The sequence below is a fragment of the Sinohyriopsis cumingii genome, chromosome 11, assembly GCF_028554795.1.
Source record: "Sinohyriopsis cumingii isolate HCF-2022 chromosome 11, ASM2855479v2, whole genome shotgun sequence".
NCBI lineage: Eukaryota > Metazoa > Mollusca > Bivalvia > Unionida > Unionidae > Sinohyriopsis > Sinohyriopsis cumingii.
The window spans coordinates 61,585,038-61,609,585 of NC_142971.1; the positions used below are offsets into that span (position 1 = coordinate 61,585,038).

Here is a 24,548-nt window from a genome sequence, read left to right on the forward strand (position 1 = left end):
AAATATGTTAATGAGGGCTGTGATGTGACCGTTGGGTCTGAAGTACACAGTTTATACGCGTGAGCAAAGAAAAATAAGAACATAAAACGTCGCATAATAATGAGGTATTATCACATTTAATATACGGATGTTATATGAAATTGACAATAAATAATTAATATCTATTACAAGAAACTTTTATTTTCATCAGTTCCAATTTTGAAAAGTTATATTGTAAATAATAAAATGATATTGGCTAATCAGCTCTACTGTATTGTAGTTATACTTAGTACAAGCTGTAATGAAGAGTAACATCTTTCTTTAGATTATTCATGGGTAATTAGAAATCTGTGTCACTATCGTATATAACTATTCTTTTCTTGTGAGTAGGTGAAACTGTGTGTGACATATTTGTATTGTCCTTTATATTGATTGTAAAATTACACCCGTGTATAATAGACCCTCCAAAAACAGACTCTAGTGGATAACCATGTGCTAAACATTCAAGTTCACAGATTCTTTGAACATTTATTTTTCTGTCCTGGAAATATGGCAAGTGCTACAGTGAAATTTGCTTATGGATTAATGTGCTGACGGATAAATTATTCCTTATGGCTGGTAAGTGTATTATTTGTCATTAAATATTGTAGGTATATTTTTGATTCAACCAGGGCACAGTGGAGATGCTTAACAAAATTTGATAAAACGTGTTTTATATAACACTTTTCTGGCTGTTACTAAGTTTTCTGTAGTTGTTAAGAGAGTAGGGAGGCTATGAAGTGTATAGGTCTACAGTATATATGCATGGATAAGTGTTTTCTGTTTTATTGTTCATTTCACACAGCACTGAGAATTTTATCCTATCTGTAGCACAGTTATTTTCAGGTCAGCGTCATTAAATGTAGCTAACAGTATATCATTTGTTTCACACGAAGTATTTAAAACTAGTTAGGTAGCTTTAGCTACATTTAATGATGCTGATTTAAAAATGTATTGAGCTAGGCCTGCATATAGGATAAAATTGACCATGCTGCGTGAAACAAACAAGCATAATACCAAAAAGCTTGACATCATATGCGTTTGTCTTTGTCTCTCTCGAAATGTTTTGTATGGTGTGTTCTCAAAGATGGATTTAACTTAAGTTACTATGTTTTTGTTATATATTTGTTGCTGTTGTTGTTGTTTGATTTTAGTACAACTATGTTAGGTACAGCAGAAGACAAGGGTTTCCTTTTTTTAAAAGTAGTTATGAGCACGTGGACACCTTGACTGAGACAACTGGTCTGAGATGACTAGACTGAGACAGGAAAAGTAAGGTTAGCTAAACAAGTAGATATCTCTGTCGCATGGGTGAGAAACTATGAATCACATGCTTGTTTACATAACCCACATTCAATACTTGTGTGCCATTCTTGACCTGATTAGTTGTTGATTTCAGCTTAGATCAACCTCATCATGAGTGGAGCATACATATACTTTTACAATAGTACTAAGCATTGAGTGAAAGGATATAAAAAATAATTCATAGTCTCATATGACTTAAATAAAAATTGTATTATAAATTCAACAGATGATACATAATTCCATAACAATGGGGTATATTTATCACACACACTTTCATACTGTATGTGGTATGTTTATCACAAACATTTTCATTCTGTATGGGGTCCTTTTGTCACCCTTTCATTCTGTATGGGATCTATTTATAACACACTTTCATACTGTATAAGGTCTATTTATCACACACTTTCATATTGTATAAGGTCTATTTATTATACATTTCCATATTGTATGGGGTCTATTTATCACACACACTTTCATGCTGTATGGAGTCTATTTACTGATACTGTTCTCACATACCACTTATAAATTGAGAAGTCTCTTTAAAAAATGCCAGAGCAGAAATTTCCCCTGAAGGCAAATCCTGAAAAATTGCTGATTATCCAAATAATTTTCATGTTCCTTCACAACTTTTGCTAATGAAGGTACTACTGTAAATATAAGTAGACACCAAGCATTAAAACAAATTTTGTCCTTGTACAAGTTTGGATAATGGACACCTTGCAATAAAAAGCACTCCTTGACTAGATAAGATAATGGACACCTTACAATAAAAAGCACTCCTTGACTAGATGAGATAATGGACATTCTACATTTATATGGACAACTTCCTGTAAAATAAAACAAATTTTTTGGTCCCTAGACTGTACTACAGAAAATGTATCATATATTGGACACCTTGCTGTAAAAAATATAAAAAAACCAAGAAACTTTCATGCAACAAAAAGTTCATATCATGACTGAGTACTGTTCTGTCTATGTAAGATTATTTCATCCTTGGAGACAAAATACATTTTTGTCTCACTAATGGCATATATATATATATATAATGTAATAACATATACATCTCTTGTGTAACATAATAGTCCCAATAAGATGCCATGAATGAAAAGAGAATTCACTGAAAGAGGTTACCATAATTAAACACCCACGGTTTTATAAAATATCCCTATGGGCCAAATTGCATGTGAGATTAAAAGGTTGACCTTACCTGGATGCTTGGTCCAGTGGTCTACAGCCAAATATCTCTATAGGCCAAATCACAAGTTAAATTAAAAGTTGACCTTACTAGGATCCTTTGCCAAGTGGTCTACAGGTAAATGTCTCTATGGACCAAATTGCATGCGAGATTAAAAGGTTGCCCATACCTGGATGCTTGGTCCAGTGGTCTACAGCCAAATATCTCCATAGGTCAAATCACATCTTAAATTAAAAGTTGACCTTACTAGGATCCTTGGCCAAGTGGTCAACAGGTAAAGTCTCTATGGGTCAAATCACAAGTTAGATTAAAAGGTACACCTTATATGGATGCTTTGCCCAGTGGCCTATAGCCAAATGGTGTTGACCTTATCTATATGCTTGGCCCTGTGGTCCAAAGCTAAATGTCTCTATGGGCAAAATTATGTGTTAGATTAAAAGTTGACCATACCTGGATGCTTGGCCCAGTGGTCTACAGCCAAATGGTGCATTGCATCAGCATACTGGGATAATGTTTGCTTATTCTGACAGTGCTCTTCCCATACCTGTTCAAAGCTGGAGGAATCTGCAAGACAAAAACAAAGTAGCAAAAGTGTGACAGAACTAGGGCATAAAATCAGTAGATTTACAACTTTTGATCAAAAGATCCAAACCAGTAGATATTTTTTTGTGGCATACCTTTTATGAGTCTCTAGGGGAATGAAAAGAAAACGAGTGGGTTTTTGACATAATATGCAATAAGATTTTAATGGAAATGTTAAGATAATAATGAATTATTAATTAAATAAAAAAGAGCTGTATATCATAGTTCATTGCAAAGATTTTTCAAATATAAAATCAACAATAACTTTTAGTTTCCTTCACAAGATCACCGACTGGTTACCACTAATGACATTCATTGTGATTATTAGGTTTCACACTTAACAGGCTCTCAATAGTTTTCTGGTCCAGATTTCCTTTGAATCACTTTTTGCAAAAAATGAAGAACATCCTCTCTCTAGAAGTGGTAAGTACAAAACAACCATGCTCAAGCTGCAAAGAAGTTCAAACTTCAGTTTTCCTGTGGCTATGTGTTTGATTGCTCTCTGATACAACTCCAAGCTAAGTCACTCCATGGAGGAGGTTCCTCAGCTGAACTTTAGATGTATTCCCAGGTCTCATATTTCTTAGCCAGTGGTTTCTTAGCACTGAGAGAAAGTTTTGGCATTCTGTCATCGATTGAACAAAACAATATATACTAGTAAGCTGCAATTTAATATTCCTATTTAAAAAAAGTCTTGAACAATGCAAAAACATTTAGATAATGAATGCATGTCTGTGTGTGTCTTTGTGTGTGATATTTAGATTTTGAAGGTAGCTTTAACAATTTTTCAGTCATATTTCTATGATCTCTGCAGTGTGGCAATTTATAGTGATATCTAGCACTGGGGCATCATGCTGCACACATATAGCATCAAGACCCAACCAGTCACATTATCCTGACACCAGGTCAACCAGTCCTAACACTAAGCTCTTAATGCTGAGTGCCAAGTGAGGCAGCTGCTAGTACTATTTTTAAAAGTCTTTGTATTGACTCAGCTGGGGTTCAAAAGCACGAGCTCCTTCATCTAAGGATGTTTTAACCACTCAGGCCAGCTGAGATATCATTTAGACAATACAAAATATCAAAGTAAGAAACTCAAGTCTTTCTACCAAAATCTTTTTTGGGACATTCTGTCCATTTTATCACACCCAAGCCAAAGGTCAGCTGAATTTCACTGAAAGACAGGAAAGCCATCAACTTGGATCCTTTAATACTTAAAAAAACTTCATAAAACATTCCACATTGGCCTTAAACTCTCCCAATTACAGCAATAAGGTAATCAATTAACAGCTTAATGTGTATGCATATTGGCCTTCTTAAGCCAATTACTTAGCCACACATCAATGCACCAGTATAGTGTTTCCAGTTCCCAGAAGACTGGCTTCAGCTGGTGTCTGTCATATAGGGATCGAACGCATAAACCTTCCATAGTTTGTTCAAATAATTTTTTCAATTTTCAAAAGTGTTAGATTTTAACTATGAAATGGTATGTGTGGTAGGTAACCTTTCAGACAGTATTTTTGGTCTACCACTGGTAGAATCATATGTACTTCTAGCATCTGCCGTGCAGTTTATTACAAAGCTAAAGAGACCAGACAAATCTGTTTGATAAATTAGTTTAAAAGAGGAAATATAATTTCCTAATACTTCAGCAGATCTGTCTCTGGTGGATGGAGATAGCTAATTTTGCCTGACCTCTTAAGAATTGACCAATGACTTATAAATTCTAAATGCTGAATCATATTAACATACCCACATTAACACGTGTTAAAAGAAAAATGTGATTTTGTAAAATTCCCCAATCTGACAACATGGTCATGTTTATAAAAACTTGATTTTCCAGTAATTCATATGAGAGAGGGAGGGAAGGCAAGAGGAAGAGAGTTTTGTTGATATTAAAATAAATGTATATAACCTGTTGTGTATATAAACAGTCAACAGGTCAAAAAATTAAAACCAAATGTACACTCAAGACTGTTGTTACATCTGCATATTCAGTATTGGAGTTCACTGGGACTATTGATAGAACATTTTAGATTTAATTCACAATGCTGTTAGTTCTTCTTAAATGTTCACATTGTAACCCAGAGAAATGATTTATCTATTGAATTTACTATGGGTACATTAATAACTACCAATAGTTTTGATGTATTACAATGATATAATCTAGAATGTCTTTGAATGAGTCCTCAATAGTCCCAAAGCAGTGTTTTAGTCCAAAATGTCATCGAGCACTTTGTAATTCCAATGAAGAATTTAAATAATTTAAATAAATAATTTCTCTCAAATTACAACTGACAATAACCATAAACTCTGACCACAGATTCCCAAAGACTGATATTAAATAGGAATAAATGCTTTGTTTACAAAACCAATGTATCTAATTTCACTTGACCTGAGAATAGAACACTTTGGACATGGGTCATTTCAAATGGAAACCATCAAATCTATAAACAAGGTTAGGTCTTGACTGTACAATTTTAAGCAAACATCTTTTTAAAAAAAGAACTACAATAGTCAGGTAGGCAAAACCTCTACTTTCAATCATGGACAAAGGTCAAGCACACAATATAACTCAAATATAAATACCAATTTTGGACATCTAATTGCATCCCTTCAGAACATTAGAGTGAGAAAAAATATGTTATCACCATTCATACAATGACAACTCTCCATAACTAATAGGTTTATATGTGAATGCCTTACAAATGCCTTCACCCAATACCTAAATTTTAAATCCCATTAGTCTATTTTACAAATACTTTAGCCCAATTATCTAACATTGAAGTCCCATAGTCTATCTTACACACATTTTATCCCAATTATTGAACTTTGAAGTCCTATCAGTATCTTTCAAATCTGCAACCTGCTTAAACCTGTCCTAGTGGCATAGTTGAATCCAGTTTAAATGGAGCAAGACAAATTGAATAAACAATTGCAGTTATTTAATACAGTATTACATCAATGTTTTCTTGGCCAATTGAAAATTTCTTAAAATTTGTTGCAGAGTGAACATTTCTTAAAATCAGTTTTCAAAATCATTATATTATTTTCTGTCACCATCTTGCTTTAGTCTAATAATGAATGTGGTCATATCAAATCTAAATAGGTTTAGTCTCCAAATCATTGTTTCATTTGTCTTTTATTTTTAGACTGGTTCTGAATCCTAAGTCAAGAGTAATATAGCTGGCCATAATACTGTTCCACTTGTACAGCAATAGGGGATTTAAATGCATGGTCATGCGTTAGGGTTTAATAGCAAATAAGCACAATAATGGCTACATGCTGCTGATTAAAAGCAAAGTTACGCAAATACACACATGAAGACTTATACAAAAATCTTCAGGATGATAAACCCTTCCAAAAAAAGATAAACATGAAGTACTATAAAAGATTATGATAATGGACAAAAATGTTAATATTCTGTAATTATGACATACTAAATTTCTTACTCTTTCGTTTTGTTTGGTTTCTTTATTACCTCTGCCTTTTATAATTCCAATAAATACAAGATGACGCATAATAATTACATTTTGACCAACAAGCAGGTAAGTGGCATCACAGAAGCATCAAAATGTCAACAAGGATCAAGTAAGATGAATTTATCATGGTAACCATTATGCTTTAGACCATCATCAATACATCTTTCACCAAGGTTTTAATGTTCACATGCTTAAAGATAATACATGTCTCTTTAATATGTTAATTCTAATATTGTTTTCATAAGCATACATTTCTTGATTAAAATGGCATCAATCATGAGAAAATATGTTTGAAATCACTCAATTTTATTGTATAAACCTCATTCCCTTAAAAAATTCAAGATTTTCTTGGGTGGTTTGTACTCATGAAGTTTCTCTAATTCTTCTGGTACATAGGATGGAAACCAACAAAAATGTATCCCGCTGTCATTGGCTGGGTACACACTCCAATCAAGACTCACCCTTTAGTAGGTATGCATGAGTCAGGTATGTGTGTCCGATATGAGATTGGCACAATGCCATCTCATCCATGATTTTTCTATGCAATGGATGCCATTTGCCAATAGTTTTGATGTCTCCAAGTTTATTTATGAAGTTTTTATTCCACATATTTAGCCAAGTATGACGAACATGGCAGATTCATATAGTGTTTGAAGTCAGTATACTGAATCTTCTATTCAAAAATGGGCAACTGCAACAGTTTTACTCACACTGTAATGAGAACATCATGTTTCGGCAATATCAGGGACATTAACAGGTTCCTATGTTTAACATTTAGCAAGGCTTTCAATGTGGAAAATGAATCTGAAAAAGTGACATAATCTGGGTTTTTTATATATAGAGATTTCACTGTAGTTAAACATGTCAAAATTTTAGAAAATTTCTACCAAGTACCCGTCAATCCTAATGACTGGTTACCTGGGTACCCAATCAAAGGGAAATTAAATGTTTCCAAACCTGAAGTTAAGTCAACATTTTTGAAAATTCACAGTATTTTTTAAATATCACTACCTAATGTCATCCAGTATAAAGTCAAAGAATATATCCTCATTATCTGATAAAGTTCTGACATCCTCCATTGTCTAATAATCGTCATGGTCGTATCATCATAAATATCATTTAGCTCCCATTCCTTGGCCTCACTGTCATTTGTGGATGCTTATTTAGAGACTGAGCTTGAGCTTTGAAGGTATGATTTTAATCATAAATTTTTTAAAATCTAATTAAGGTTAAAACTGAACACGACAGTTGTGCAGCAAGATTATATAACCAGCATCTGTTACTTTACACTGTACCAGCCTGGCAGCTCATTCAAAAGATTTGTCATGTGGGAAAACATGGAAATAAGGTCAATTATTTACTGGAAAAGTTGTTGTTGTTGTTGTTGTTGTTGTGGGGTTTAACGCCATTTTTCAGCACACGATAGGCTATACATGGCGGCCAGTATTAATGGTGGAGGAAGAACCCGGGAAAACACCGGAAAGAACCACCGACCCACGAGAAGCTACTGGCAAGCTTTCTCACATACCCACATTGGCTGAATCCTAGACTCGAACCGCCGCAGACAGTGGTGAGATGGCAGCGATCCGTAACGAAGAGTGCTTTAGGATTTACTGGAAAAGTAAAAAAGTTGAATGAAGTTTGGCTTCTTTTCACCCATAATGAATAGTGGCCTGCTCAAACTACACACGGATACACTCACTCCTAATGAATTAAGGCATACTGATCTGCTCACTCCTAACGAATTAAGCCATACTGATCTGCTCACCCCTAATGAATTAAGGCATACTGATCTGCTCACCCCTAATGACTAAAGGCATACTGATCTGCTCACCCCTAATGAATTAAGGCATACTGATCTGCTCACCCCTAATGAATTAAGGCATACTGATCTGCTCACCCCTAATGAATTAAGGCATACTGATCTGCTCACCCCTAAGGAACTAGAAACTATTGTCCTGTTCATACTATGCTCACACCTAATGAACTATAATGTTGCTCAAACTACAGAGATAAGTTCACCAACTAATGAACTATGGTTCCTGATTCTTACCATCAGCAAATCTGAAGACCCAACAAGAGTGATGAAAAACAGTAGTAACCCTTTACCAAACCAAAAAAACTGATACTCATAAAAACAGACGAATTGACATTACCTGTAAATGAAATTTGAAAATCACATTACTGAAACTTCCATACTTCTAAAGAAAACATTGAGTTTAGGTCTTCTTTTCCCTTTTGCTAAAATTAATTCTGTAAAACCTTCCTAGCATATAAACCATTTACATTTAAAAATAAGTTTAAATGATAAGTTTTCCATCTATTCCATCAAGAAAATAGAATTGAGAAATGCCCCTACCACAACCACAATACAGACCTCTTTCTTGCTGCTAATAAAATTCTTGCAATGGTGCCAGTTATTCTTTGTTCTAATTGCACAAAAACGACCCATCCAAAGCACCTATATTATACCTATTTACTATGTATGAGCCCACTAAATGGGTGTCAGAAATTTTTTGCTACTTCCATAAGAACAGTTTGGATGGTCACCAAGAGAATGGTTCCTAGTAATCAGCCAACTTATCTAGTGAGAAACATGATTTTTGGTTGTGCACACATTAATAGTTACTAAGTTTAGGTTAATCTGAACATATGCGGCTGTAATTTTTTTTATTTCCAGAAAGAAAACAATGTTATGTACTCTGTTTTATGCATCAGTGATCCTTCTGGTTTACAGACATAGCATCGTTACGTCTGGTCATTTGATTCTGGTTTAAGGACATAGCATCATTATGACCATTCAGGTTTAAGACAATTTTCTTTCACTGTGGCCTTTTTGGGTCTAGGGCATTGCATCATCTCAAGTAGTGTGAACGGCACAGATGGGCAGGTACACTCCAATAATTATTTTATTGGAAATAGCTACTTTTTGATACCTTTTCCAACACTTAACTCAATAACAAACCCCACAGATGAGTATCAACTATTATTTTAAATTGAAATATTAGTGTTTGCATGTTGGTTTGGTCCACTTTATTTGTAAAAGATCCTTAAGGTTAAGTTAAACATATCTTTACAAACCAATGGCTGACCCTTGGCATATGTAGTTAGCTGATACAGCTCTGCTGATTGGATGCAGCATAAAGGAACTTATCCAATCCAAAAGGCTGTTACATTTACCAAGGAAGACAACTGGAAATAATCATAGCTGCCTGAGTCTATAGAAAATGACACAAGTTTCTCAAGTCATGCACACTTATGTTAAAGTCAAGGGATGCTGGCATCAAAGAAGTTGCAATAGTGAATGACAAACAAGCTCTCTTACTGGGCAATTGCTTTCACTTACTACAGGCGGTAACTCTTTCATCTGCAAGAGGGCACTTGTTCAAAACAGATTTTCCTAAGCTGCATATGCCAAAGGTTGATGTGGAACAAAGTGGAGTCAAAGGGTACTTACCATCTTCATAGTTTTCCATAAGCTACATATGCCAAACGTTGATGTGGAACAATAATCCAATGTTGATGTAGAACAAAATGGATCAATGACCAGTATAAGTCAAAGGTACTTACTACCTTTATATTTGTTCATAAGCTACATTATGCCAAATGTTGATGTAGAACAAAGTGGATCAATGACCAGTGTAAGTCAAAGGTACTTACTACCTTTATATTTGTTCATAAGCTACATTATGCCAAATGCTGATGTAGAACAAAGTGGATCAATGACCAGTATAAGTCAAAGGGTACCAAATACCTTTATATTTTTTCCTAAGCTCAGCATGAACACCTTTTACAACTCCAGCTAATCTCAAATGCTCTGTGTGGGTACCTTCCTTTCCTTCTTCACTCATTCTGAAATAAAAATAATTCTGAATAACTAATGCATTAAGGAAGGATGTCATTATTAATGCTGCTATTGATGTATAGTTCAAGTTAATGGTATGTATCTATAAGATATGAAGGAGCAATTTAATTCTATCAGTCAGCTATTAGTGTGAAAACTGTAGTGCACTCACACCTATAGACCTATCAGTGCAGATTAAAGTGAACCTATTAAATATTTCATACAAATCTTTGCACAGATTTTTCTTAACATAAAAAGAGTATGGTATCCACTGCACTTATACTTCTTCCACAAATGTTATTGCTTCTAAAATATGTTTGCCTTAAATAAAAGTTATTTTGAATCTTAAAGCAGACTAAAAACATTAAATTACGGAGCTCTAGTTAGTGAGAATTCATGCTTCCAGGTACTCTAGCATCAGTTTTCACAATGAGATCTACAGTTTGCTGTATGCTAGACTCCCAGTGTTCAGAGAAACACTGGCTTGGAATATTAATACTTGATACATAATTTGGGCAACTAACAATTACTAGATGGATGTACCAGATATAGTGAGGCTCATTTGCAAAACTTCTCGATCATGATCAGTGGTGGGGTGGGTGGGGTTTGAATCTGAATGTTTCAGTTTTTCCAGGAATTGTTGGTATACTGATATCACTTCCATAACTTAGGTGAAAATTCTGGGAGGGTCGAGATTTCGAAAAGCAGAACCTGGAATTGAAAAACATTCTGGTCTAAGAAAACCCGGAGATATCTGGCGTGTGAGGGAAATATCAGGATGTGCAACAAGGCATCCTAAAGGTCACTGGAGACTGCCCGCTGGATGCACAAAGTGCATACAAATTGTGGAGGTGATCTCCATCTTGAAAGCTTCCTTTGAGAAGAAAATGGTTTAGAGGGAGGGACTGATTATAATGCAAAACTTCCACCTTTCTTGGTTACCAGCATGATTCAGGAATATAATGACTGTTCAACACCCTCTTGACTCCCCCTTCAGTAGGGAAGGAATGTAGATTAGCTAACTCCCTCCTTGGGGCTCTTCTGCATCTGCTGTGAACCTGAATGACAAGATGAAGGTCTAGTTTGTCACTGCAGATTAGACTGTGGCTGCACCTGTTTGAAAAACTTGATAGATGACCACTGGAGACAATCTGCATTAACATGTTTCCTGGCCAATTGTGACAGGCAGTTGTGAAATATCAGTGTTGATGATCTTGCAACACACAAGAAGCCATGGTAGAGATGAGGGTCTGTTGGAGTAGACATTAGAAAATCTTTACTTTGATTAAGTAAGACCACTGAGTCCAATTTAATGTCATAATGGATCTGCAAAAATTCCTTAGATAATGCCAATGCAACACAAAACACAGTCTCTGGATTTTATGGCTACAGCCTTTAGCAAGCATTGTAAAACATCTGGATTGAATGAGACCTCTCTCAGAATACTAAACAATGCTGTTGAGAAGAAGGTCAGCATGTGACAATGGTGACAAGTAACCTTTTCCATGACTTCAATTGCTTTGATGGGAAGTTGTGCCCAGTTGAAATACACATTTTGGATGAACCAATGTCCAACTATAGAGGTTTAGGCCACTTCAGCAAATGCACCCAATATCTGACCACAGAGACCAGGGTCTCAACATTGAGGGAGGGTTGGACCAGCCTCGATGTTGCCGAGTGACATTACGGTATGCTGAGAACCTCTGAGAGATTTCCTTGATTGTGGAGGAATGAGGAAGATGCAAGATGTCTGACTGTGGTTGTGCCCCGGAGTTCTTTTCTAAAATAGAAAGGAACTTCTTGGACTGAACACCAAATGGTTTCATTCATGATTCCAGGCATAAGGACAGGAAAAAGAGGTGGTAGACTTTGTTTACTGCCAAAGGTCCAGACACAATCCTCCTCATCCAACTGATAGGAGGCACCAGTGGCACTGCTTCTACATCAAATTCATTGGAGTCAATGAAGATAGAGATGGCATCATCATCATTGTCTAGCATACTCCAAACCGGACAATGGATGGCCATTACTATATCCCTTAGTTACGGAGGGGCATAGGATCACTCTGTACCATTATAGTAATTTTCTGTGGTGAATAGAGGCTGAAGTATTATGGGGAGATAAGATACAAACATGTTTACCCTTCCTGGTTCCATCAGTAGTCCAAATGCAGTCTGTCTAGTTTTTGACAGCTGTAAGTAGTAAAGCTAATAGTTCAACAATAAAAGAAATTCATCCAGTAATACATTTATTATCTTTAATGACAAAACAATAAACATCTGTTTCTTTTTACCAATAAATAAACATCTTTTCCTAAAACCAGTAACACTACCTTTTTTAACAATTTTCTTAAATAGTTTACTTTCCCTGCTGTAATTCTGCTGCCCGGAAACATTTTCTTTAAATAAGAGTTTAATGAATGTGCTGTTTTCAATGGCTAGTTTAACTTATCATCACTTCTGCAAAATGTGTATTTCCCCACTGTGCTTTACAGAATAGGGATAGAGACTTATTTGTGTCTTTTATTTAGGCCCATTCCATGCGGGATTTGCATTCAACACATTTTTTTTAAACATCACTTCTACCACCATGTGCAAAAGAAAAATGTACACACATCCAGTGAACATAATGAACTCCTGTGTTAGGCTATTCAATAAATGGTCAAATATCTGAATAAATCTTCAGAAACTTCTGGCTTGCACTAGACTGTTTGACTTGCTCCAATTTTCTTTTTATATGACACTGGTTCACCATTTTCAAAAACAACTGCCAACTGCTCCCTTTTGATTCCTGCAGATGGTTTACCTATTTGCGTGGCAACCATTGAATAAGCACTTCTTTGACACTGATCAAATATATTTTTAACAAAAAGAAATTTTAGATGTGGAATGAAATGTTAAGACAAAATGTATTGCCAATTTTGGTTGTTTTATGTAGTTTTGCCCAAATGATCCATAGTATTTTTCTGGCGTCATCCGTACAAAATATGGAGAATCCACTGGGGTAAACAGGTCTGAAGATATGTGATACCTCTAGCCTTCTTGGTTCATATAACCTGGTGAGTAGGTAATGCCAAGAAACGAGATGCATCATTACCTTTACTCACCTCCTAAAGTGAGGGGAAATGGACCAAGGTGGAGGGCCCGATAATCCATCTGGATTCACTGGGATGATAAAGAAAGGAAGGATATTAATCCAATCTCCTTCTCTAGTCTGGGCCTGTTGAGTAGATGATGATGTTAGACCACTCGGGGTCCCACGGGCCTGTTGGGCAGACACCCAATCATGCACAGGATAAGATGGGATAGTAGAAGGGGGATAGCAGTGAACTCGGTCCATACCCTAATCCTGTAATGTGAGATCGCTGTGTGATAATCAGAGAATACATCATCCTCAACTGATTCTTAACTCTAAAGTGCCGATCCTTCCCTTCCAGCTGGGATGGAGTTGGGTGAGGTTGGGGTGGAGGGACAGACATGTTATCCTTGAAGTGTTGAGAGAGGTGCACCACCTCCTGTGTGGGCAGGAGCAGCATGCTTCCCTAGAGGTTTGTGGAGCACCACCTGCCTAACAGAAGGGAGCATTACATTGCCATGGGTATGTAGTGTATGGTGCACCACCTCCCAACACACTGTCATAAATATGAGGTGATTAATGCACTCACTCCTTACCAAGAGGGAGTAACATTCTGCCCCTTTTGCCGCTAATTCTGTTTAACCCTCTCAGCTTGTTCAGTCACTGATTACATATATGTGTAAAAGGAGACATTCCAGCATGTGACAATGATGACGAGTAACCTTCGTCATGGCTTCAATTGCTTTGACGACCCCCGACATAAAAATTAGATGAGAAACAGGTACAGAGATATACTTTGTTCCACATAGTATCGATAATTTTATACAATTTGTACCTCAGTAAACTAAAAGTACCTAATTCGTTTTAAATACTGCCTGTAAAACAAATTAGGTGCTTTTAGTTACATTTCATGACACTGACCTGAACATTTATTGTTACAGATAGAATAAAATTCGATATGTGGAATGAACTATTATCGGTAAAATCATGGCATTTCAGAAGTGAAAAAAAAAAGAAAAAGAAAAAAGAAAGCTATTTACACTTGACAATGCTAGATATCGATGTCTTCTGAATAATCTAAAACTGGCTGACATTCCACATCAGCTGAAAACTACTAGCTTCTCCGTAAGATACCAGTCGTCAAAACGGAAGTAGGAATAATAAAATGTTGTCCGGGTCTCAATTGTTTTACATTTACAGATGATTATATTTGTTTACCAGTCTATAAATACTACAAGCCGAATACATCCAATTGTGAAAGGCATTTAATATTTTCGTCTGCTAGCCACGTGCTTCCCTAGGCCAGATTTACGGAAAGCTGACCGAAAATTACACAGGAATAGCATGATTTGTTTTCCCCTCCTCATATTTACTTTTTACTTAAAAGAGTACGTGGGCTGTATGAAGATTTCGTCGATGTCAAGAACATTTTTTTCAAACTTAGAAGCTTGTTGCAATTACATGCTTTTATGTAATAATGCCCACGTAATTAGAGGGTTTATCAAGTCAAAAGTTTAATGACAAAATAAAACTAAATAATAATTTTCTTATTAGTTACAGATGTTTACGTTTTCTTTACAATTTGGTTGAATTGCATGTATATTTTATCCGTAATTATAATTTTTATGTGTTTTTTTGTACTTTTTTGTAGTCTTATTAAAATAAATTCATATTGAAAACCGTTCCACTAATAACACCCGTATAAGTGCTTATCTGCTTTTGAAACTGTAGGTGAATCAGCTTTACCTAAAGAATAAGCACAGCGGAAATAGCAAATGGTTTAGATTAAGCTGTATTGGTCCAAGTGGATTCAACTGTCTGCCATTGTTTGTTATTTCTGTTTACACAGCAGGTGCGCGTGACGTCATGTCACACCGCGTTGCCCCCGTTCAACAACAATATGCCATGTTCGACCAAAAATAGTTCCCTAAATTCATGGCCTAAACAAAGCTAGGCAATATAACATCTACAAATAACATAATCACCATTTATAAGGAAAACCCGTTTCAATAGTCGTATAGTAGAACAAAGTCTAACTGCGATAAATCAAATGATATTTCTCTGCGCATGGATATGTTTTTATTTACAGCTGTTATCTGGCAGCTAAGTGTTGTCTTTCATGCCTGCTAATTTGGGCGACGAGAGCATTTTTAGAAAGCTTATGTGGCAGGGAATCTTGCTCGGACAAATGAGGTAAAATGTTCATTTTTATTGACAATTTTATTTTATAGTAATTTATTCCACTTTTTACTGTTGTCATGGTCTTGGATATTTTCATATTATTGATAATGCTGTTTCATTCGAATGTTTAGTATAAACAATTTGCATATGTAATGAGGTGTTATGTTTAGAGGAACCGTACATGTAGAAAGAGGTGGCTTATCAGCATGCAATGCAAAAATCTTGCAACTTCAAACAAAAATTGCCTATTGGCTATGGATGACAGTTCGGTAAGTTGATATCGCATCCTTACCTAGTTATAAATTTGTATTAGTTGTTGAAGTGAATTGGGTTAAACCGGTAATGGGAGAAAGCCGTAAAGAAAATGTAGGTTAGTAGCATCATGAAATGGACCTTTCTCGTTCTTATCACAAATATGTCATAGAGAGCTCTGTTTTCTAGAGCGAACACAAAGTTGACTAGCACGTCTTTGCAATCATACAGTGTCAACAGACAGTATGACTGTGAACATGAAATGTAACTAAATGTCTGCAGATGTCAAAACTCGGCTGATGTCAAACGGTGTACCGACTATTCTGACTTTGTAAACAAAGAAGGAATCTTTATTCACTTGAATTCATCGACGCGTATAGTTATTATTTTTTTAAAAAAAAAAGTATTTAATAACTCGGCTGTTGCATACAACGCTTAATTTTCCCATGAGAACCCTTAGGCCCTGAACTGGGCAGAAGCATGATGTACTATCTCTGGCAGATGGAGCCTTTGTTTATTTATTTGCAAGAGCTCTGGCAAAGAACCAGCAGAAATCGATTTTCCCCCACAAACATTTGGTAGAAATATGTCTTTCATAAGAGCTGTGCAACAAAAAATCTCAACTGAGAGGTTTTAATAGTTGATATAAATATTTTGAATTATATTCTCTCCCCCCCCCCACGAGGTTTTATTTATCCAGTTCTTAAGCTGACAGTATTGACTTGGTGGTGGTTGAATTATTTCCCTCAATAGTAACAGATGTATAAAGAAAAGTCCCATTTTTATCTTTTTATTTGATAGACTGCTATACATGATGCAAAAGGATGAAGAAAATGAAAATAAATCAGTGCACATTGGCATTATGTTTTGGTATATCATTTAATAACAGTTAAGATAGAATTTGGTATGGCATATTTGCCCCAAAACTTACAAGATTAACTAACCTTAATTTGGACATGAGATCAATTTGACATTTTTTATGTAGCATTTAAGGCAAACCAACACTATTTAGGGAACCACAGTTGTGAGAACAAAAAGGTTGTTTAAATGTGAAAAAGTTAATTTCCTTAATATTCATGCACGACACAGATACATACTACTTAGTGTAAAATTGTGTCCAACTGGAGGTCAGTTTTCTTTGTTTGAAAATTCTTTGACTTTTGCTGTTTTTAAGCAAAGGATACCAAACTATGAATTGCAAACCAAGTGTAGAAAATATTTTCTCATAGCAGACCCGCATATCTCAATGGCTCAATGGTTTTGGTGTTGCCCAAATGTTCCTGTCATCTGACCACAGATCAGATTGCCTTGACTTGCTGTTTTGTCTTGTATTTTGGTATGAATAATGATGGTACCCCTGTCAGCACCTTCATACCCTTCATAAATGGCTGTCAACCGCTCCAGTGACCTAGTAGTTAAAGCGTCCGCCTCAAATGGGGAGGTCATGGGTTCAATCCCCAGCTAAGTCATAACAACAAAGACTTATAAAAATGGTACTAACAGCTGCCTTGCTTGGTGCTCAGCATTTAGAGTTTAATGTTAGGACCAGTTGTCCTCGTGTCAGGAAAATGGGACTAGGTGGGACATCATGCTACAGGTCTGCAGCATGATGCCCCAGTGCTAGACATCACTATAAACTGCCACACTGCATACATTGTAGTGATATGACTGAAAATTGTGAAAGGTATGTTAAAAATCCTAATCATGTACACATAAATGGCTGTCATTTTGGCAGAGTGCCTTATCACATATAACTTGACCCAATTACAGTTGTAATTATTCCTGTTTGATGTAATAATTTGTTACAAATGTCACAGAAAACTTTAAAAGACAAGTGAATAAGTAAACTACTTAAAACCAGTAGAATATGTTAAATAAAATGTTGGTATCTGTTTGTTGTCAATGTTGGGGTGATTACACTATCCATTTCACTAAGGACACTCATCACTGTAAGTGAGCACTTTTACTAATATCTTGGTTCCAGCATTGTTAATCTGAGATTATGCATGATGTTAGAGATCTTTCAAATACATGAAAATTATCAAAGAATGCAAATGAAAACTACTTGTACCATAGCCTTACCTGCAGATTGTGCTTAGGAAGAAATGTTTACTATATCAATCACTCTTTTCTTCCTTGACCTAGTTATCAGATGAGGGCAAGGAAATCACCTGTTTTCCATCCTGTGGTTAGCAATGCATTTCTGAGCATTTTAAGAGTGCATTTTGTATGAAATTTTTTTTTGGTCATTTTAGGAATTTGCATTTTATGACGATAATATAAAAAGCATTTGGGATGGTCTTTTGTTTATGACATGTCTATCCATTAGCACAAGTGTGTTATCACTACTAACTACAAAGAGGAAACTTTACACACAAAAATGCTCCTGCTCAGACATCCAATATGGCCACCACAGTAAAATTTTGTTATTGTTATACCTCATGAATGGATTGCCATATCAGCATGGGAAATATTCTTATGCCTTGTTGATCCTAAATGATAATCGTTGCAATCTGACATCCAATATGGAAGCCATCTTGAAGATGTTGTTATCACTTCTTGTGCATATCAATTAGGGATGTAGTGAACATTTGCTTCAGGGCTGAATAGTGGGCCAAATAGCTATTCTGTATTTGACCGTATAGTAGCGGTTGGACCAAATATAAATAGTGGTCACATGACATCTGTTTCTGCATATGCGGCTGCTGCAGCGAGTGGACTGAAGTACATGTAACTCTCTCATTAACATAATATATGATGTGGTTGCAGCCAGGCATTGCCTACTGCCTGGACTGCGGTATCGCAGTGTCAGTAGTATCATTCTTTGTGTACAGTGACTTAACATTCAGCATTTGAGGCTTGAGCAGGTCAATTGTTAGTTGAACTTATTAGTTGATTTTGAATATTGTTGGTATACCTATTTTGTACACTTAAGTGTATTCATATTCGGCCGAATTGTTGGTCCAATTATTAGTATTCGGCCGAATAGTGATAATCACCTATTCGGTACAGCCCTAATATCAACTGATTACATAAGGTTTTCATTGAAAGACTTTTTATGGTGTTTAATTGGTTCTGCATTGAATAGTGCTTATCCAGTGTCCAATGTGGCCATCCTGAAAATCTTAGTCTGGCCCTGGTGCATCTTCGCTAGCCAATGTCCTAATAACCCTATCTATGTATCTGACGGATCAAACAGCTATATCGGTGCTTTGTCCAGGTAACATCTATTGGATTTCATGATTTGCCTCCCTCAGTATATAATGCCAACTAACCAGTAGCGTGATGCATTGTACACCGGCCAAAAACGGTGGATGCAGTTGACCTAAAAAAAAGATACTTTGTAAGTTTAACATCAAAAGTATGACTATGTACCAGAGGGAAGCCATTACAGGTCTATTTGAGTGAAAGGTATTTGTGCAAACATGGAATGATACTGGAAAATTTCTTATTTATCAGTCCATTCAAGTTGTGTTCTCCTCTTGCCTTGATGACATAGAAACAGTGTTCAAATTTGAATAACTTAATTTTGATTGGATGTGTTTTGTCACTGCATCCAGTGAAATTCACAGACCCAAAGCATATAAATATCTGCTCGTTATGTTAAGGTCTAGATAGGGTTATTGGAACCTTGGCTAGTGAAGATGGCCCCAGTATGATAAAAATCAAGATCTTCAGCATAATGAAATCTGACACACACTGATATATGGTCATGTCCTTTTGAATCACAATTCAAACTCCAACTTCCATATTTATGAAAGGTTATCACTAGAAATGAGTGGAACAGAACATCAAGAGAACACCTAGCCTTTTTTCATGCCTATGTTATATATATTTATGTTGTTTACATGACTTTGTCCATGACTGTAAATTGTAAGCAACATGTTTACATATAGAGTTAAAAATTCAGTCTCATTTACAGTTTGACTAGATTTCTCCAGTGGAAATCTTCACATTCAGTTATGTTCTAGATAAAATGAAAATTTGTATAAATGGGGACTTGATGGACAAATAATTTGTTAATGTTTTAGATCAGTTTGTCAGATATAATTTAAGAAGAATGTGGCATATCTAACACTCAAGAGTTATGAAATTTGTATGAAACGTGTGATGCACAGTATACTCATTTGTCTTTTTTTCTTCTTTTTATCATCTTTAAACACATTACTTTTTTATTTTGCATTAAAAGTGGCAGAGTATATTACTGTTTTAGTGGACCAGGCTTTTTCTTTTTCTAAAAAATTCACATCAATAACTTGGTTGTAGTGGACCATCCCTTTCCTTTTTCTAAAAAAATTGACATCAATAACTGTTTTTTTTTCTTCTACTGATCCAGATGTTTACTTTTTGTACGAATTGTACTTTTTGTAAAAATTGCAAATTAGTAAGACTTTATTTTCTCTACTGGACACGACTTTTACATATTTTTGTTTAAATTACACATGAGTAAGTAAGTTTAGTTTTTCTACTTGACCAGACTTTTACCTATACAAATATTTTTATGAGTATCATGGTTATATTATCCTTTTGCCCAGCCTTTGTACTGTTCTAAAAGTTGAACACTAGTAACTTTTTCTTTACATTTTGCCCAGCCTTTGTACTGTTCTAAAAGTTGAACACTAGTAACTTTTTCTTTACATTTTGCCCAGCCTTTGTACTGTTCTAAAAGTTGAACACTAGTAACTTTTTCTTTGCCTTTTCCCAGCTTTTGTACTGTTCTAAAAGTTGAACACTAGTAACTTTTTCTTTACATTTTGCCCAGCCTTTGTACTGTTCTAAAAGTTGAACACTAGTAACTTTTTCTTTACATTTTGCCCAGCCTTTGTTCTGTTTTAAAAGTTTCACAATAACTTCTTTTTGTATTTCTCTTTGCTCTGATTTTTGTTATTTTAACAATTGCAATGGGACCCTAATATTTTTTCAACTTGCCATGACTTTTGCTTTCTTTAAAAAAAAAAGTTGTGCAAGATTTGTTTATTTTTTCAACTTGCCCAGCCTTCTGCTTTGCTTAACTGTTGAGTGATGAAATCCCTGATATTCATTGGCAGTAAGTTGCAAAAGACTCGTTTGTTTCGGCTTGACCATATTTTGTTTTATCTTCCAAGCAGGAATATGTCTTTTCTATGTAATTGTACAATATTGTTTTATGAGTCCTGTTTTGCATCGTCAAAACTGAATCAAGATTTCATGCCATTATATTTCATGATAATTAAATTGAAAGAAGTTCATAATGTACATGGCAAATCAATCTGATCAGATCTTCAAAGACTTATTATTGGTTTTTATTCAGTCTAAAGGAAAGTTTTTCCCTTAACATGAATAAGCACCTTGGCAGTAGGTGGGATAAGTAATTCTAGTCTATAATGTCCCTGAAACATTACCTGAAGAGGTCTTCATATAAGCTAGAACTATTTGTGTGTGTACACAAAAATAAAGGGACTCCTGTATAATGTATAATATCGCTTCACTAAATCCCATATTCCCTTACCATTCTAGATATCCCTGATATCTGATTCCTATTTTCTTTTCTGTAAATATTTACTTCAGGGTGGATCTGTCCAGCACAAAGGGTTTTCTGACGGACTTTTGTCAGTTTGGTCGGTGCTTTCAAGCAAATGTTCCATCCTTAATTGGTATTTGTTTACTACAAGTAGGATGTGGCTGTTTGACAAATACTTTTTCAGTTGATATTTACAATTCATGGATGACAGCTAAGATTTTAGAGTCTAAATAAATATTTATGACACACTTTACATTTTACACTGCTATTATCTTTATCTTTTTAATAGCCTTCTCACATAAAGTAAATAAATTCTTTGAAAGGAAATGAAACTTCAGAAAAAAGGCTCTTTGTTGTGTTTATGCTGTATCCAGGTGTTGCAGGATTATTATTTACTTTTGGATAAATATTTAAGCACATGTCTTGTAGAATTTGATTTTTGTGCAGCCAGTGATTCATTTAAAATATTTTTAATATTTTTAATTTAATGTGCAATTTAACCTCCCTTTGATGACCTCTGAATTTAGACACTCCTCATTTTTCAGTCCCAACTCTTTGTGTATTTATATGTATTGTAATGTTTCAAGTCCTAATTAAGAATTATATCCACAGTTTTGAGACTCAGTGACGAGCATTTCTGAGTATGAAAATTTGTTATGCAAACTCTGTGCTTGATTGAATCCACTTATAATCTGCCTTCTTTATGTAGCAGTCCATTCCTTATAATCATTTTCAATATAGTGACATCAAAGACAAGCCAGTTAAAGGTAATTGGAATCGCTCTAGATGAATTCAAGGTTGAGTGCTTAAAATCAGATGTATGCAGGGAAGGTCTCCAAGGAGTGTCAAAATAGTAAAGCTGTACCGATTAATCGGCCATACTCATAATCAGGCCGATTATTGGAACAATCGGTATGATTGGTATCGGCATAAATAATCGGTGCCGATGTAAACAAATTTCCAAAATATAAATTTAATCATAAGTCATCTTGACATGGTTGAATTTTAAATCAGAATTAAATAGTGGAAATTAAGGAATAAACATTTGATTTGGGGGTTAATTGAAAGACAGTATATTCTTAAAAGTAAATACTTTTTAACACTATGTCGCCAGAATAAGTAGTAAATATTTTTCCAAGACTGTTAATGTAATGGGCAATGAAAATTCTAAAAGATGGGATAGTTATTACTTTATTGACAACAAGCAATACAGCCATAATATTACAAAATAAATCATTACATGACTGTTGTGCACTACTTCCATGGTCTTTGCATTGTGCATCACCGTTAGTGCATAGGTCTAACCATTGTCACCTGAAATAAATGCGTTATCAAATGTAAAATATCTACTTTCCTTCAGTATCTCTTTTTATAATAGAAACATCAGGTATTGAGCAAATCTATATTATGTATATTTCTTTCCAAATAACAGTTTTGTAAGAATTTTTTTTAGATAATGACATTTTAATACTAAGACCCTATGATCATACTTTGCAATGTAAGATAAGTGACATATAATGCGACCGTAGATTTCACGAATTCAGGAATTAAAAGCCCCCCCTCCCCTTTTTTATGGCTAGCTTCACAAAGTACATCTCCATCAACCAGGAGTTAAGAATTTTTTTGCCGTACTTTACACGCTTTGCTTGTTAGTGAACTGCTTTCTAGATCCCAGGAATGAGCACTGAATACTGTAGATTTTTTTCAACAAGCAAATTATGATCTGCATTCCCACCAATGAAACTTACACAAGTCAACTTGATCTGGCATTACTATACCATTTATATAAGCGTTGATTGCCATTATTAAATTAAAAGAAGGAATGAAGAAACATGTCACAGAGTATATGTACTTCCCAAAAACTGATTCAGAATAAATATGTTATTTAGTAAAGAGTTTTATTTGCATAAATGAGTTAACAATAAGAAATAAGGTGGGATATAAAATGTGGGAAATAGTTATCACATTTATGGTAGCTTGAGACCACATTTGAACTGTTAACATAAATCCGCACCCATTTTTGGCATTGTTAGTTAAAACAAAAATAGGACATGGTTTACTTGTCAATCAAATGATGGTGCTCTCACTAACTGTAGAACAGGCGGTTTCTTAAAATAGTCAGTATCAGTAATTTTAATGATCGGCTATACGCAGTATTAGCATAATTGGCAAAATGTGACATTGGTACAGCTTTACAAAATAGTTAATTGATAGGCCAGCAATTCAGCAAACAGTCTTTCATTGTACCATATATGATTGTCTTACAGTACAGTAACCAAATAGTCTTCCACAACAGTACAGCACACCAGACAGTCTTCCATTGTACTGTACATGATTATCTTAAGTACAGTGCACCCGTCTTTCACTGTACTGTATGTGATTGTCTTACAGTACAAGGTAACATCAGTCTTGCATTGTGCTGTATATGATTGTCTTACTGTACAGGGCATATGTATGATTGTCTAACTGTACAGTGCACCATACAGTCTTCCATTGTACTATATACCGTTGTCATACTGTACATGGCACCGTCAGTCTTCCATTGTAATGTATATAATTGTCTTACTGTACAGGGCATATATATGATTGTCTTACAGTACAGTGCACCATGCAGTCTTCCATTGTACTGTATATGATTGTCTTACTGTACATGACATATATATATATATATATATATATATATATATATATATATATATATATATATATATATATATATATATATATACTGTATATGATTGTCTAACTGTACAGGGCACCATCAGTCTTCCATTGTACTGCATATGATTGTCTAACTGTACAGGGCACCATCCATCAGTCTTCCATTGTACTGCATATGATTGTCTTACTGTACAGGGCATATATATGATTGTCTGAAAGTCCAGTGCACCATGCAGTCTTCCATTGTACTGTATATGATTGTCTTACTGTACAGGGCATTTCTATGATTGTCTAACTGTACAGTGAACCATAGTTTTCCATTGTACTGCATATGATTGTCTTACTGTACAGGGCACCATCAGTCTTCCATTGTACTGTATATGATTGTCTTACTGTACAGGGCATATATCTGAATGTCTAACTGTACAGGGCACCATAGTCTTCCATTCTACT

General features: G+C 35.1%; 2 protein-coding genes across 4 annotated transcripts in view; one reads left to right on the plus strand and one right to left on the minus strand.

The window, feature by feature from the left end:
• Positions 1–14,662, minus strand: part of LOC149788550 (S-adenosylmethionine sensor upstream of mTORC1-like) — a 66,805-nt gene extending 52,143 nt beyond the window's left edge. For both annotated transcript variants that reach the window (XM_089974577.1, XM_089974576.1), the window contains exons 1-3: positions 14,542–14,662; positions 10,337–10,434; positions 2,969–3,082 (exon numbers count right to left, since the gene is read on the minus strand). In XM_089974577.1, coding sequence (XP_089830703.1) covers positions 2,969–3,082; positions 10,337–10,433 — 211 coding nt within the window. In that variant the 5' untranslated portion in view covers position 10,434; positions 14,542–14,662. The remainder of the gene's footprint in view (positions 1–2,968; positions 3,083–10,336; positions 10,435–14,541) is intronic.
• Positions 14,663–15,598: 936 nt separating this feature from the next.
• Positions 15,599–24,548, plus strand: part of LOC149788551 (forkhead box protein P1-like) — a 143,103-nt gene continuing 134,153 nt past the window's right edge. Inside the window, exon 1 of one of the 2 annotated variants that reach the window (XM_089974580.1) lies at positions 15,599–15,694. The gene's annotated coding sequence lies outside the window, so the exon portion shown is untranslated. The remainder of the gene's footprint in view (positions 15,695–24,548) is intronic. The other variant, XM_089974581.1, reaches the window with a different exon arrangement.